General features: G+C 31.6%; 1 protein-coding gene across 1 annotated transcript; it reads right to left on the reverse strand.

The window, feature by feature from the left end:
* Positions 1-269: 269 nt before the first annotated feature.
* LOC134254972 (multiple epidermal growth factor-like domains protein 10) lies at positions 270-17,184 on the reverse strand. Its single transcript, XM_062737507.1, has 14 exons — positions 17,121-17,184; positions 16,247-16,489; positions 14,109-14,363; positions 13,256-13,387; positions 7,902-8,039; positions 5,281-5,409; positions 4,082-4,219; positions 3,169-3,294; positions 1,788-1,925; positions 1,512-1,652; positions 1,277-1,411; positions 985-1,125; positions 764-878; positions 270-580 (listed from the first exon to the last, which is right to left on the reverse strand). Exons 1-14 carry the CDS (start codon positions 17,182-17,184, stop codon positions 412-414), a joined length of 2,064 nt encoding a protein of 687 aa, XP_062593491.1. The 3' UTR covers positions 270-411.
* Between the last annotated feature and the right edge of the window lie 687 nt (positions 17,185-17,871).

Here is a 17,871-nt window from a genome sequence, read left to right on the forward strand (position 1 = left end):
AAAAGAAAGATTTCGGCACCTGGAGCTGTGCTTTATATACTACCGACCAAAGGTGTGTATACGTCACAAAGGTCATTATTTTTTTAGCTTCTTTAAATTGAGATACGCCTCGCTGCACTCGGAGATAATGCTATATTATACCCTCGCAGAGCTGAAAGGCGATATGTAATAGAATGTTCAATGTATTTTTATAAGAAGTTTAATCATGAATTTCTTCGTACTAAATGATATAACTAATAAAGTATCATGAGTCTGTCTTTACTATTTAAACATTCAAGATATAAGCCTAAATCTATACCAAAATATGTTTTTGCATAATAGCTACAGATATGTACAGTACATGTAATTATGTGTTCAAAGACTTTTTTATATAAGTTTGGAAAATATTGTATGAGTATGAAATGCAAAATTTCAAAGTCGATCATAATCTGATGGTAGCGCCACTTCGCCCAGCTCCTGATACCCGTTCTTGTCATCTTCGTCAATTTTACTAGAGATAATGTCCATGTTAAATGTTGATTCATTAAGCTCTTTATGTTCCTTATACGTCATTTTCTTCAGCTTCCCTTTCATGTTCCATCTACAGAGATGTTCAAAATATATATTAAAGAAGACATAACACTTTTTCTACACGAAACTAGGGACGTTAAAATATCCAATCTAATTTTCGAAATTTCATACAGCCATTGATTTTAATTTTACTCTGTATAGCGGTGATGAGAAAGATATGTTTGCCCTTAAATATTTATCAAAGAAATCTTACCTATAAATAAATATATAAGCAATTGAAATTCCGAGTAGTATAAGGCAGACACATAGAGCGGCAAGAACGCCATTAAATTTTGAAACGCTAACAGTATCATCCGTTTTCGCTGCAACTGCATATTAAAGAAAATCAAATTTGATTCATTTATTTATGATTTTTTGATATTGCTAAATATCTGTTTATTTCAATGTTGTGATAATATAAAGTAGACTATAAACCTTGCAAACACACAGGACCCTGCCATCCACTAACACACCCTTCATTACAATGTCCAGTCACGTGGTTGCAGTCACGCGATGACTTGCAGAAGAGGCTACATTCTTTCTTGCAATTTCCCCCATACAATCCTGCCTCACATACTGTCATTAAAGGTTAAAAGTTCATTATATCTTTGCAAAATCAAAACTTTGACAACCTGACTTCTAAAACCATGAAATGTTATTTTACTTCATATAAAAGTATTGAATTCCTGCCGTCATAATTACTTTTTTCTACATTAATAATGATTACTTTCATTGCAAGTAGTTCCTTGATATCCATCCAAGCATTTTCCTGGACAAGAACCATTAACATGATGGCAGTTTGAGTTCTGACAGAATCCACATGATTGAGAGCAGTTTTCACCGTACTTATTTTGCTTACACACTGAAAAAAATACACTTGTCAACTTTTTGTACACATGGATGCCATAAGAAAAATTAATAGCGCAAGAGCCATTACCAATTTTAAGACCTTTATTTTGTACCTTGTTCACATCGAAATCCCTCCCAGCCTGGTTGACATCCACCCTCGCAATCTCCTGTTGTTCTGTTACATTGATATTGTACACCACAGTTTTTATTACAAATCTGCTGACAGTTGATTCCAAACTTTCCAGATGAACAACCTAATATCAATTTCTATCTTGAAAGTCATTGGTCTTCTAAGTGTTTACGTATTGTGAATTGTAATGGTTGATGATAAACGAAATAAAAAAATAATGTCAATCAGAAATGCGGAGTATGAGTCATTTATTGGTTACCCGTTTTACAAAGATTCCCTTCAAACCCAGCATCACAGCCTTCAAGACAAGACCCATTGATGTGATGACATTGTTTATATCCCAGACAGGCTCCACATCTCTGTCCACAATTCTGTCCATATCTGCCACCATCACAATCTATTGGTGATATCAATATACTTACCGGTATTCAATAAAGATATTGTGTCGTAATATATTGAACAATTTGAAGCGATCCAACTGGATTTTTTAAGATCCTACCTAACGACAATGTCAAAATTAAGCATTGATTTATGACCTCCAGATTACACCCAAAAATGAATTCTGAGATTTCCTTCTTGTCGACAATGAAAAAGATACCCCCCCCCAAAAAAAAAAAATAAATAAATAAATAAATATATAAAATTATAATAATTTAATAACTTTTAATATGTGAATTTTTAATCACATTTTCTTATTTTGTCAAATAATCAGATAGTTCTTCATCCTTCAAGATCGAGTACTGGGATTGGGTGTGAGACATTAATTTACATTCAGTTCCTAGTTATCTTTATATATATATATATATATATATATATATATATATATATATATATATATATATATATATATATATATATATATATATATATATATATATATATATATATATATATATATATATGCTTGATGCCGATAGTTAAATTAGCTTTTCAATCTGATGGTCTCACTGCAGCTACCATTGCAAGAAAAAGAAAGTATTTAATGATATGAAAAGTTATCTCGGTATTCTCTTTTTTGTATAAATTTTGATTCAAAATTCTGATATTTTTAATGTTGTGTGAGTGTGCAATGATCAGCGTCAGAGATGAAAAAGCCGATATTCATTAAAACAATCATTATTTCTATGAAAGTACGTGTAATTAGTTTTTGCAGTTAAGGTTGAAATCGACAACACATAGTACTGCTCTAGAGTTGCAAAGTGGAAGTTGATCCTTGGTTGCGGATTCTGAAACAAAATTTGCAGATCCTTGGGATGAGATCTTAAAAGCCGAGGTTTCTATCACGACAGGTGTAAGCATGATAAAGATCTCTCATAGCTCAATTTCACTGCGTGCCAAGTAAAGGTCAAAATTTGAAGCCCTTCACCAGTATATGGTGTTTTTTCTATATGAGTGAAAGTTTCAAGAACGAGACGTAACACGAAATACAATCATTTAATCTTCTATTTCTTATAAAAGCCATTTTTGGTAAGAATGGAATGAATTGTTATTTATTTCTTCACGATATCTCTGTCATATAATTCCGCTTAAAAAAAGCAATACAGCATTCATAAAGTTATATCTATTCTTTATGATTAAGTCTTGTTGAATTTAAAGATAGTTTTTCATTATTTTCTTGAAAAGATTCAAAATTACTGTACCATCTAAACAAAAGAGTCCCTTCCATCCAGGTTTACAGAGAGATGTACATTGTCCAGAGAATCGGTCACATTCATCACAGTTACACATCTGAGAACAGTTATGACCGTGCCAACCATCGGGACATGCTGAGGCATATTTAAGGTAGAGATAAAAAAAAATCTAATTTAAATGAGTCATTATAATACACGTATATCAAACACTCAAATTAGATCTTTGATGACATTCAATTATTTTAGAATTGAAAACGAAACTAATTAGATAGCAAATATGTTTTTTTTATATTATTAAAAGGTTCTTTAGCATAGGGAGGATCTGAATGGGAAAAGTTTTTATTCACTGAAATAAAAAAGAGAGATGCTGAGGCATTGTATAGAAACCACATACTATTTAAAGGGTCATGAAATTAACCCTTTCATGTAGCTATGATCGCTGGAAAGGGGAATGCATTCATAAATTATATTTTTTTTCTAAATAATTTTAATAAATTTGAAAATGAAATGGGGTCTTCTTCAAAACATATTGGTTTTTGCCTCTTATCACTACATATAAAAATTGAATAAGTAGGAAGATAATTTTATCTGGCCATTAAGAATACATTTTCAAAATAAATTCAGGATATATCTATGTTTAATTATAACAGTATTAATTTTAAAAAATCTAAATGAATTGGGAACTGCACGTATACATGTAAAGAATATAACATTATATATAACACCTGTATAATTGAACAGGTTAGTGTGCATTTTTGTTTAAATATTTTTTTGCACGTAGAGAACTCCATATGAACGAAACGGGTATTCTTTTAAAGAAGACTTGCAACATGAGTTTATCCACTCCATGTTATTCAGCCAAGATAGAAAAGGAATATGACAATTGACAAAAAAATATTTTGTAATTCTTGATAGCTCTTACGTGTTTGGCATTTAACTCCATAAACACCGACGTCACATCCGTTTGTACAGCTTCCATTGACATGGTTACAGGTCATTCCCTTTGTACAGTTACCGCATTTCAAAGAGCAGCTATATCCATAAAAGTTTGCACTACAAGCTAATGAAACAGTTAACAACTCACCATATTCATGAATGTTTTCTCAATTCCAAATAAATTTGCTCAAAAAATTGCATGTTTATGACTAATAGTTTTTATTTGAATTTGACTACTATAACATTTTTTTTTTGAGATTAAAAAATGTCGTGGTCATAATTCTCCAAAAAAACCACGAACGCAATAAAAAAAAAATAACCGGTTGGATAAAAACCTGCAAAGTCGAAATAAACATTTGATTATCAAATGAAATACTTTATTACACCTCATGAATGTGTCATAATGTAACTGATGAATGAATGTTTTCATGTTAATCGGAACTGTTCCATGGACTTCCCTGATATACAAAATAAACTCCGTTGTTTAGTGGAAAAATCAATAAAATAGAAAATTGATTTTGGTACTGTACATTCATAAAAAATAATCAGTATATAATCTTACAAGCACATCTTCTATTATATAAAACCTATTTTTTATTCAAGGAAAGTTTAAGTTGTCTGTATTCAATTGAGACATAATTAACTCTATAGTGTTAAATGGAACAGCGTAATCTAGACATGACCTAATTTTATCCATATAGAGAACACTAAGATTTTTTTGTTAATTTTTGTTAGTAAAAAAAAATACAATCATCGGTGTCTATCTGAAAATACATGTAGAAACGTCGGCTAATCTCTCAGCTTTTGTAGTTCAAACATGTCTTGCCATTAAAAAGAAAAAGTATTGTAATTCCAGTTAGCATTCGAATTTTAAAACAGTAAAAAAAAAAAGAAAAATTAATGAACTACTTCCAGGTAGCATTTGGTTAAACAGTCTCTTGGAGAATATTTGCACTTTCCACTTTGCGTTTGACAAAATCCTATTCCCATTTAGAAAATTAGTTGTTCTTTTTTACATCAATGTCGATATAATCGTGCTTCAGTAAAAAAGGCCTTTTACACTATATTAAAAATCACTTCATTTCTTAAATACATGTATCTTAAACGTATTTAATATATAATTGTTTAATATAGAGGATATTAGAAAAAAAGGGGGGGAGGGGGGAAATAGATAAACAAAGGTACCATCTTTGCAAAAGAGTCCTTTCCATCCAGTATTGCAGGGAGATGTACATTGTCCAGAGAATCTGTCACATTCATCACAGTTGATACACATCTTAGAACAGTTTTGCCCATGCAAACCATCGGGGCATGCTTCAACACATTTTCAATAAGTAGATAATTTAAGATTTTTTAGGAATTATTTTCTCAAAACATAAATTAATGACCATTTTCTATTCAGAGGTACGCAGTTATGATAAGGCTGTCCGAAGGCTTAAAATATCTTAAAAATATACATTTGATTTTGAGCTTGATTTTAATTTCAATATGTGATCCATGTTTGAAACTGCAATCAACTTGAGATAACAGTTTAAACAGGTATTTTAATAAAGCATTTCTGTGATGGTAGATGACTGTGCTGATCACGTGATGGACATTTTTGATATTCTTCAATGTTGCACAAAAATCGCCTCGGCACAAGTGCAAAACGAAAATATTGTGCAAAGTTTGTTACATAGATCAATTAATCGTTATCCCTGGTACATAAAAAGTGCTGGGGGCAGGTTTCATTTGTACCTCTTAAGAAAATATTTTACGATGAATTAAAATTACCAACGTAAAGAGGGGTATTTTCCGCACTTTATCGCGATTTATTCAAAAACTGATAAACTACATACGATCCCCCAGCAAAATTCAGTTAGAAGACATACTTCTCTTGTAGATTCACGCAGAATATCTTCAATTTATCCTTGTCTTTCACTTGTGCCAGTCCAATATAAACACGATTCAAAAATTCTAACTCTGTCCAGGGAAGTGTAAGGGGAGCGTTTCAAACATAATCTTTTGTTATTGCTTGAATATATGCATATTGGACAAGCAAAAGAAATAGAGACGTTTAAATATTAAATGTAAAACATTATAATAGCGCAAAAAAGCTCAAAAAACAACCCTTACTCTTAAATTTAACACAAATCCCCGTAATAAATCTACATGCCGTGTAATAATTATGACACTTTCCCCGTCATGTCAGCTCAAGTATGCAGTGACTTGACGTCATATTCTATTATGACGTCATATCTAGGTAGTTCAGAGAAGTAACTACAGTTTGAACAGTTTGATATTTTACGGGCAGCCTTATCCTAGCTGCGTAAATATTCAAACCACGAAATAAGAAAAAATAAACTGTAAGATTACTGTCCCTGAGTTTTATCAACAATAAAAAAAAAACAAAAAAACTTACAAAATACCTTAAAACTAATATTCTTTAAAAAACAAATAAATACAATGTAATAAACGATATCAGTAGTATTCATTCATATTTGTCCTAATAAAGATAAATTGTCCCTTTTTTCATTTTTTCCTTTCTTAAATTTGAAACTCATATTCTGATAAAAACAATGAGTAAATGAACAATATAATCCCCTTAAGGAATTATAGAGTACTTAAAATGTCTCAAAAACAGGTTCAATTAACATTTTTAACTTTCTGTATATTCACATGGCAGTACTTTTGAAGAAATGATGAATGCTTTATTTTGAAAACAATAAAGAAGAAAAAAATAGATTTGACAGTTTTTTTTTTATATTTTACGTTTTATTTTAGACAATAAACAATATTTTTGAAATGTAATGAGCTAAAATGTTTTGACTGAACTTCTCGCTTACGGAAAATATCTCTAAAGTTAAGAGTGCTATATGTTTAAAACTTGTCTTTCAAAATGTCAAAAAAAGATAAATCATTTCCCTTTTAGATTATAAAAACTTTTCATATTTTAAAACATTATAATTCGTTAAAACATTAGATTCTAAGATTTCCAAAAGTTAATAATATCTTTAATTATTAATGTATTTTTGCTGTCTAATTTAATGTTTATTATATTGTTATATCGTCAATAAAGGATTTGTTTATTTGATTTGGAGGTTACTTGTTTTTTATATTTGATTGAATGGAGACTTTCAGATGAATTTAAACTATTAATCTTGAATGTGATTAAAAAAAACAAACAAAACAAAACAAAATGAGAGAAAGAAAGTTAACTGATTTACAACTAAAGGCAACTAAATTTATATCAAGAAATTTTCTCATGAAGGAAAAATATTTTTTTTAATGCACGTTTAATATCACAACATTAAAATGCATGTAGAATGCTTTTGCGACTGATAATTTACTCTTGGTATTTTTTTTTTGAGAGAGAGAGAATAGAGTTTAAGATTTTCAGCAAAAATAATCTTAAACCATTATATACTTTGTTCTTTTTAAACCATTCACTTCAATATCAAAACTATGAACTTTAATTTTATACCTTATGTGGAAATTAAATTTAACTACTTGAATACATATAACTCATACACAGATCAATTTTTCAGCGACAGTTTAGGTTCAAATTTGGTAACATCTGTGTAGAATTGTTTTTCTGAAGTATTTATTTTACTCTATAAAGGGAAATGTTATGCAGTAAAAATCGTAAATGTCATGATGATTAAAAAAAAACGGTGTTCGTTGATTTTTTTTTTAGTGAGGGATGTAAATTAAAAAAATAAACATGTTCGACATCACTAAATGAATTCTCGAACAAGATGTAATTCAATATATCCAGTCAATTATTTAATCATTTGATCAATAAATTAATTAGTGAATGAACTTACGTGTTTTGCATTTGTCCCCATAAACACCGACGTCACATCCGTTTGTACAGCTTCCGTTCACATGGTGACACGTTCTTCCCTCACTACAGTTACCACATGCCAGTGAACAAAGTTCTCCATAAAACTGATGACTACAAGCTGATTTAATAAATGTGGAATATTAATCACAATAATTGTGCAGAAGACTCATTGTATAAGGCAATTATATGTGAAAAAATCAAAGCCCTTATATACTTGATATGGAGATTTTTTTGTATCAGTTGTATAAATGTATTTTTAAGAAATGTCCAGCTTATACAATTGACAAAATTGATATCTTGGTGTTAGAAAAACGACATCAATCAGCCAAACTCGTCCATGAAATTTATAAGAACCCGACATTCTTAACCAAACTTTATGATATTTTTTTAATTTTGATAAATATATCATAATATAGTAAAGAGTGTTTCAACGGTTTTAAAACGGCTATATGCCTTAAGGTCCGCCTCATCAGGGGTCCACCTTAGCAGTGTATTTTTATGGTAAACGTGATCTAATAATCATATCGCCTATGCTTTTGCGCTTTCTATAAGCTAAAACTAGTTCCGATGTAAATATTTCTTTGCATCTTGTGTCTGTTTTCATTTCATTCCAATTTTTTAAGATGAGTCTTTTTAATCCTTTGATTCTCGGATTATATTTTGTAATCATAAATAATGGATTGCGGAGTTTAGATACACTGTTGTTTTTTTAAGCATCTTATTTCTGTTCGTTCCAGTTACGCCCGTGATAATAGGGTCTATTTCTGCATCAGAGTAGCCTCTCTTTGATAAGTGTTTCATGAAGTCTTCTAGGATTGTACAGAGGGTAGCAGTGTCATTGGTATTTCTCTTATGTCTTATGCATTCTTCCTTAATAAAACCTTTGAATACCGCTGGATTGTGAGAGCTTTCTCTGTGTAGATACTGAAAATTATTTGTTGGTTTAATGTACGAATTAATATCTAGTTTGTTGGATTCTTGACATTTCCTTCCTTTGTACACTGTTGTGTCTAAAAGATTCACAGAGTCAGTTGAGATTTCAAAAGTGAATTTCAAGTGTGGGTGGCATTCATTGCCAATTTGACAGAAATCAAGAATCTCATTTTCTGATCCATTGAAAAAGATGAAACCATCATCTCTAAATCTGCCGTGAAATTAGACTTTATTGGCATATTGAAATTGCGCCATGATTGATTGAGTTATCTGGAAAACTCTTATAGCAGATACCCTCGGGGAAACAGTTGAACCCATCGGGCAACCGATTATTTGTTTTTAATATTTTCCATTAAACTCAAAATAATTATTTTCAAGTATGCACTTTAGAAGAAAGAGGATATCTGAGACCTCGGGATGAGGCAGATCTGATAAATCTCGATTGTTATTACGGTAGGCTTCTTCAACAGCGCTAAATAATTCATCGATTCATCAAACTCCATGTTAGTATACATACTTGTAACATCGTAAGTGATCATGCTTCGATTTTATTGATGAATTCCGTAGTATCCTTTATGTACGTCGATTGTTTTTGAACAATCGGGATTAGAAAGTAATTACAGTAAGCACCAATTCTATGTGTTGGTGTGTCGCATTGTAAAATAATTGTTTGTCCAGGTGGTAGCCGTCTGAGGCTGCAAGTGCCGTTCATAAAGGCATACAAGATTTTATCTTTGATCTTGTGTACTCTAAGGAACAAGTATAAATATCCGCATTCAAGGGACGAATCGTTTTCACTTTGATAACGATATGTTTTGTTTTTTTTTTTGTCTAAAGCTCCTTCAATAAACATATCAGATGTTTTTTTCTTGTATGATATTACGTAAATATGACAAATCAGATTTTCCAACTTCAAGGTAGTGCTTTGATTCAAGTTGACCTAAAGCTTCAGTGACAAAATTTTTCTCTGTCCATAATGACCACAGTGTTATTTTTGTCAGCTTTTTTAATTACAATATGGCAATTGGTTTTTAATGAGACCAATGCCGCCCTTTCCTGGTTAGTTAAATCATCCCGATTTTTTTTATTGGCATAGATGATTGTTCTAATTTGTTTTTTTTTTTTTTTGAATATAATTTTCATTAGCACCGCATGCCTGATCGGGTTAATAACAAGTAGATATTGTGAAGGGATGAAGTTTATTATTTTCCCCTGTAAAAAGAATTTGAATCTCAGTCAAAATCCTTAGGGACAAGCATTTTGACATTACTGCTTTGTGGTGACGGGATGAATTTAAGTCCTTTGGCTAGCAGTATGTATTTTTTATCTTTAAGACAACATGAGGATAAATAAAGAACATTTTTATTGGGATTTATTACGCTTGTTCCGTAAATGCGTTGTTTATGAGCAAATGCATCTTAACACACTTTTCTTCTGTTTACTTAGTATCTTGACGCCTAAAGCGTCGAGCTACTGTTAGAAACGGCTTGAATAGCTTATGAAAGTAATGGTTATTGATTGAATTAATTATCTCAGAGGATGAAATGATGTTCCTGATAATTTAATAAAGCACCACGTCTACATGTATAATATGTTTAAGCGTATTAATAGAGGGTATAAGGCACTTAAGTAATTGGTGATAAAATTTCCGTAAATTATTTGCAAAGCAAACAAATAAGTGGCACAAAAATTAATCCTGCTGTGCTTACTCGCACTGGCTAAATAGTAGCAATGTCAAGATGGAAGAAGCGCGCAGAAGCGAATAGCCACGCCTCCTTTCAGTCAAACTGAAGCTAATACAATCAACCAGTGAGTGAGATACACTAGAAGTCGTACATTAAACCAACAAATAATTTTCAGTATCTACACAGAGAAAGCTCTCACAATCCAGCGGTGTTCAAAGGTTTTATTAAGGAAGAATGCATAAGACATAAGAGAAATACCAATGACACTGCTACCCTCTGTACAATCCTAGAAGACTTCATGAAACACTTATCAAAGAGAGGCTACTCTGATGCAGAAATAGACCCTATTATCACGGGCGTAACTGGAACGAACAGAAATAAGATGCTTAAAAAAACAACAGTGTATCTAAACTCCGCAATCCATTATTTATGATTACAAAATATAATCCGAGAATCAAAGGATTAAAAAGACTCATCTTAAAATATTGGAATGAAATGAAAACAGACACAAGATGCAAAAAATAATTTACTTCGATCAATGTCAGAATGGATTAAATGTATCAGATCTATGTTAAAGTCCTGTATTAAAGATTGAAATATGAAAGCCATATTTCCTTCTGTGTTCAATAAACCAGAAGAGAAAAAGGAGTAAGAGAGATTACACGATCAGTACCTACTGTTTCTTGCCGACAAAGCAGGTAACAACATTGAATTCGTTTGTAAGGCTTATTATATAAATTGCATTCTAGAAGAACTTGGGTTTAATTCTACAAGTGGTAATCCTACTTATACTCATACTTACCTTTCTAAGGAAGAAATTCTTCAAAATCACCTGTCAGTTTTGAATACTTTCAATATTTCACAGAGCCAAAATGAATTTTAACTATCTTATATATATTGGATTCCAAAACTTCATAAGAATCCTTACAAACAAAGATACATTGCAGGTTCCAGTAAATGTTTAACCAAGCCTCTTTCGTTACTCCTAACAGTTGTGAAGGAAAACGTCAAGAGTACTCTGCAACTATATATTCAAGAAGTGGTGTGAATCAAATGTGGATCCTAAAAAATCTAAAGAACTTTTGAACACTTTGAAATCACAAGACTTTACAAAAATCAACAACTTAAAAACTTACGGCTTTTCAACTTTATACACAACAATTCCCCACGACAAATTGAAATCCAAGCTTTTTCATATTACTGACATCTGTTTCTTCAATGAAAATGGAACTCGTAAATTTACTTACCTCGTCATTGGTCATTTGTAAAGTTATTTTGTTAAAATAGATTCTGATTGCACACATAAGTACTCTGAAGTTGACATCAAAAAGATGTTTGAGTTTCTGATTAACAGCATCTATGTGGTTTTTGGAGACTAGGTATTCCAACAGGTCTATTGGAATTCCCATAGGTACAAATTGCACTCCGTTATTTGCAGACTTATTTTTATATTCATATGAAGCAGAATTAATGCAAAATCTTATGTGCGAAAAGAAGAAAATACTTGCTGTGGCCTTCAACTCGACATTTAGATATATCGACGACGTATTGTCAATTAATAATGGTATTTTTTTTATTTCTACGTAGATACCATATATCCTGGTGAGCTTGAGAAAAAAGATACCACAGAGTCCGACACTTCTGTTTCATACTTGGATATTTTACTTGAAAAAAGACACTAATGGTAATCTAACAACCTAGCTATATGATAAACGTGATGACTTTAACTTTTCTATCGTCAACTTCTCTTACTTATGCAGCTATATACCTTCATCACCTGCATAAGGAGTATATATATCTCAGTTGATTCGATACGCAAGAGCATGCTCTATGTATGAATAATTTCTTAAACGAGGTAAATTATTGACAAGCAAGTTGAATAAACAAGAATATCAGCAGTTCGTTTAAAGTCATCATTTCGTAAGTTCTATGGTCGATACAATGACCTTGTCAGCAAATACAATATATCATTGAGTCAAATGCTGACTGGCGTTTTTCATACCAATTGTTCGTCCATTATTTATATACTGAATTGACGACGGATTTTTCCGTTATTTCCTGATCATGACAAGGAGCACACGGCGGGTATGACCGGTCGGCAGGGGATACTTACTCCTCCATGGCACCTGATCCCACCTCTGATGTTATGGGGGTCTTTGTTTGCTCTGCTCTAGTTTTGTATTGTTTTATGGACTTTGAGATTGAATACTCGTATCCCCATATCCTTTTGAACCAGTTGTAGCTTATAGGAAGCATAAAAGCATAGATCATATGATTATTAGATCCCGTTTATCACAAAAATACACTGTTAAGGTGGACCCCTGATGAGGCGAGCCGCCGAAACACTCTTTACTATAGTATGATGTATGAATCAAAATGAAAATTAAAAACAATGTCACAAACATTGGTAAAGAGTGTAAGGTCGTACTTAATTTTATGGACGAGTTTCGCTGATTGATGTCCTTTTTCTCACACCTAAAAATGATCCATTTGAGAATAAAAATGAAGCTATATTGAAAAAAAAATCTTTTTCTTAAAGACAGACCGTCAGATTAGTAACATGATAAAACAAAAAAAAGACATTTGGTTATTCTGTGAAAAAATACTATTTCACATTTTTTGAGGGAAGTTACAAAATTATTTCATTCCCAAAATATTCAGCAATAATGTCATTTGTACAATAAACATACCAAATGATATTTATTCTTTTACTTACGTAATTCACACCTATGCCCCTGGTACCCAGGTTTACATCCCTGACAAGCACCTGTCTCTATTTGACAATAAAGACAGTTGTCAGGACAGGGGAGGGAACAGTCAGATCCATAGACTCCTGTTTCGCTACAACCTGGGATTGAAGATTAATTTTTCATCTTAAATTCAAGATGATTTTTGAAAAGGTCAGTTTTTCATTTCAGTACTGATAAATTATTTGCTACATGAAAAGTATGACAATACTGAAAACAGCATTAAGACCTATTTGAAGTAAATTTCTTGATGAAAAAAAAGTTCTTGATTTCATCAAATATAAATAGAATTAATAGTTTTATAAAATGGAAAGAGAGAATGAGAGAGAGAGGGGCGGAGAATACCATACTGAAACTTTAATATCAGGCGAAACAACAGTGTACTTCAAAGACTGATGCAAATGGGATGAGGAATAAGTGATGTTTAATTATATCTACTAAATACTTAGTTTTGAAATACAGTGCACATCATGCACTTATAATAATAATCTCTTGTTGTATAACATTTTTTGTTCTTTTCTTATAATTTTTATCGTTTATTTGGAGGCGTTATCACCCGCTAGTTAAGGGCTGTAAACTTATACCTTTATTTGTCACTTATGACAATTGAACAAGAGGGGGTTATTTTATGCCAACACCTTTTTGGGACACGGGACCTTGGTTTATATGATCTCATCCGAAGTACCGTTTTCCAAGTCCAACAATTAGATTCAACCGATGAGACATTGATCATCTTCTAACTCCGTGACTTTAAGGCAGAAGCTCGAACCACTTCACCTAGCAGGCAACTTTATAAAAATAAAAAAAGGGAAAAGTGCATACCGTAGACTTCAATTTCACATAATTCGTTGTGTGCATTTCGGCTGAATTCAGCAGCACGTGCAGCATCCTGTGGTCTGATGTTGTAGTAGATGACATATTGACCGTGTACAGCACAGGTTATGTTGGCAATTGACGGTATGGTTGCCCTCGAGTAGTTTGTATCATGAAAACATAGATGACCGTCGAGTCTTCTCGTTGTATTTGATACATAGACATAAAAACCTAAAAATCTAGCTGTGTAGCCATTTGATGCATCTGTATCAAAATTAAAAAAGTACTAATATATTTTAGAAAGAAAGAGGGGGTTGGAGCTCGTAGGAATCTTTTCAACGATTTAAACCCAAAAGAAAGTAAATGTATGTAAAGTACAGGTTATGTTGACGACGGCTGGTATCGTCACCCTGGTGTAGTTTGTATTATGAAAACATAAATACCCATCAAGTCGGTTTGTAGAATTAGATACATAAACAGCAAATCCTAAAAATCTAGCTGTGTAACCATTCGAAGCTGATAAAAGGACGATAAAATAGGTTGGGGCAGAATAAATAACTTCAGAGGAATTTGGTTTTTCCAACGCCGTAAACCTTGAACAAAGTTAATACGAGTATATGTCATGCACATTATTATAATACCTGACTGAGATTTAAATATTTTCGAAAAATTAATAATAAATGATTTATAATATAAGGACAAGATCAATCATGTCTACGTAGACCTATTTGAAGTGATCAATGTATGGTATAAGAAGAATAATAACTTATAGATTACTTATACGATGGGTGATCAAAAATTTGCAAACTCATTGAATACCTTCCATTAAAGAATGAAAATTCTGTTTCAATGTTAATCATATTTTAAATTATTCCTTTTTGATTTTAATGCACATCTGCTACTGTTCTGCTCATGCGCGAATTACGAGTTTTAGGTGGTCAGGTGACTTGTTTTGTACCGTTATGTCACAAAAGCTTAGATATTTGAATTTATATTCTAGATTACATATCTTTCCATTAATATGTTTCCATATTTATTTTTATAACAAGTGAATTCGTCTCAAATTGCCATTTCTCGGCAAGAGAATGATTAGGTAAGACTTCTCTTTCCAAGAATGAGCATGGCGACCTCCCGAGCATAGGGAGTCATTCATTCAAGGTGGATATAGTATGGATAATTTCTTTTATCATATCCCAAATGTTTTAAATCAATAGACGATATCTTACGAATTTTATATTCATATTATTGTTAAGCTATGCAACTATTTTTCAAACCGTAAATTGAAGATTTTTCGTAATAAATTGATTAATTAAAGGCATTTTTCTTTTGAAGTATGCTTTCACTGGACAATAGAACATATCAATTTTAAGCACCTCCCTTTCTTCACTAAAATTATCAATTCAATCATTGATTTAATTTCTAGGAAGTCTTTTGTCTTAATTTACTGTTTTCAAATTATTATACGATATTGCAAAGGAATTTCAAAGATATGCCTTAAATTTACATCCGTTCGTTGAAGGTGTAAAACTGAGTCCACCATTTTTTATCTCAAGTCTTGTTTGGATTTATGTGTACCAGATATTATTCTTATCTGAATTGTGATTTTGTAGACACAGAGATAGATTTTGATCACCCCATGTACAAGTTGAGAAGGTAAATGGTCTGAATATATTTATTTTTAAAAAATGAATATGAGTTCTCCTTAAGGGTACATTGTAAAATGTACCTGAGATGAAAACATAGCGAATGAGTCGAACGCTTCACAAACTCATGTACATAAAAGTTTACCGTTCGGACAGGGATGTGCGCATGTCGAGAACTGAATCCAATTTCTATCTTTTTGTAAAAAAAAAAAATCCCGTGGTAAAAAGCAAATACAAGAACACTATAAATTCGTTGCACTCACAAAAAGTGTATGTGCTAAACCTGAGCTCTTCAGAATTCAAAAATGTATTTGACGTGTGACCCTTTACTTACGCTTAAGAAAATGTATAGTTTTTTCAATCTTCAGTATATATTTAATAAACACAAAAATTGCATTGAAAAAAAATTGATACAACATTTTGTCTGGACTTATGCCCATGATCACTCCCCTAAGACCGAAGCTCAAAAATGTTTTAAAATGTAAAAGAAATGTGTTTACTGACTCCATGGTGCATTTTCCGTCCTGTAATATATCCTTATGTCGTGAATACTGTTTATGGACGTCAAGTTAACCCACCAGGTGGCAGTTCTGTATCCATCAGCTGACACAACACACTGTCCTCCATAGGCAGAGAGGTTTGTCTTCAGACCATCAACAGCATTGCTGGAGTCGAATGTATCAGGTGGATGAGTTTTACTCCAATACGGCTGTGATTGTCGTGTGGGTTTGTTTAAAGCTATGTTTTCTAAAGAGAATGCAATCTACATTTTGCATCGCTAAGTTCAATCATTTACTATCTTCGGAGTTTTAAAATCAAACATTCGTGTGTGGGTGAGAGAGTAGGCTCTTAACGAAACGAAAGTAGAGTAATTTGCTGAAGGATTGATGCCTTTTGCTGTTTTGAAATCTGGATATGCTCTTTGAAAGAAGATGTTCCCCTTTCCAGTGTCCTTGTTTCATTTGTTATGGTATATTAATTGTTATATTTAATACATCTTTTAAATTAAGTCGTATTTACAACTGCTCTAGATATTGTTAAGAACTTAATATATGCTGCATCATTGTTTAGTATAATGCAGGGAAACAATCTTGCACTTTAATATAACTTAAAATTCACTTCAATTGGTCTTATATTTTCTTTTTAATCATAAAAAATAATGTTGAGATTAAACTAAAATCGTTAAAATAACTGGGCAGCTCTGCAGACACGCCATTATATATATTTAAAGACATATGATACAAACATGTATTTTTTTTCTTTACTTGAGACATTATATAATGTTACAGGTTTTGGAAAATGGAAAATTCTTTGAATTTTTCTCATAAGTAACAAAAAACAATGATAAAATGCATATTCATAAAAACCAGAAACTCACCATAAGCAAGAGTGTCATCATTTCTTAATACCATGAAATATATTATAATGTTAGCTAACGTCATGTCTTAGCAATGTTACACTTGACTAAATGTGGTGTTAAATAAATTCTTCCGGTTTAAAATTATGTTTTTTTTATCATTTGAATATCCTAGTCTCAACTCAATAGATTGTCTGCTGCTAAACGTCCTAGTTATGATAGAATAATAAATAAGAGGAAGAAATACGAATCTAGGTAAACAAATTGTATAATACATAGAAAGAAGGAACGATAATTAATATTTATGTTATTGACTTCATATGAGATAAGTAAATGAATGAGTTAGAAAACATGTCCCAAATGTGCGGTTTCGGACATAAATCCAGAAGGTATGCATGTAAGAAATTTCTTGCCAAAAAAACATAACAAAACAATGCTGAATAAATTGTTTTTAAGACAGCCATTTTCCAAAAAAAAAAATGGATATTAGCAGCAGTTGTGCTCGGAAAGTTAAGCAGTTTTATATTTATGCATACGTTGTGTAAAATCATGGGGCTTTCAAAGTATAAGTGTATTACTAATGCACAATACTTAGATCAAGAGATACTTTACTGCATGTTAAAATTTGACATATAGTTACGCTTTATACAAATATGGTTACCCATTTTTTCTCTAACAAACAATGCAATTGAAAAATCACAAAAAGGAAATGATTGCTTTTGCTTAAATGATAAATATTTAAATAGTGAGTTAGATAAAAATAAATTTCGTC

This window comes from Saccostrea cucullata, unplaced genomic scaffold (genome assembly GCF_032062105.1).
Source record: "Saccostrea cucullata isolate Sc308-1 unplaced genomic scaffold, CSIRO_AGI_Scuc_v1 ctg1358, whole genome shotgun sequence".
Lineage (NCBI taxonomy): Eukaryota > Metazoa > Mollusca > Bivalvia > Ostreida > Ostreidae > Saccostrea > Saccostrea cuccullata.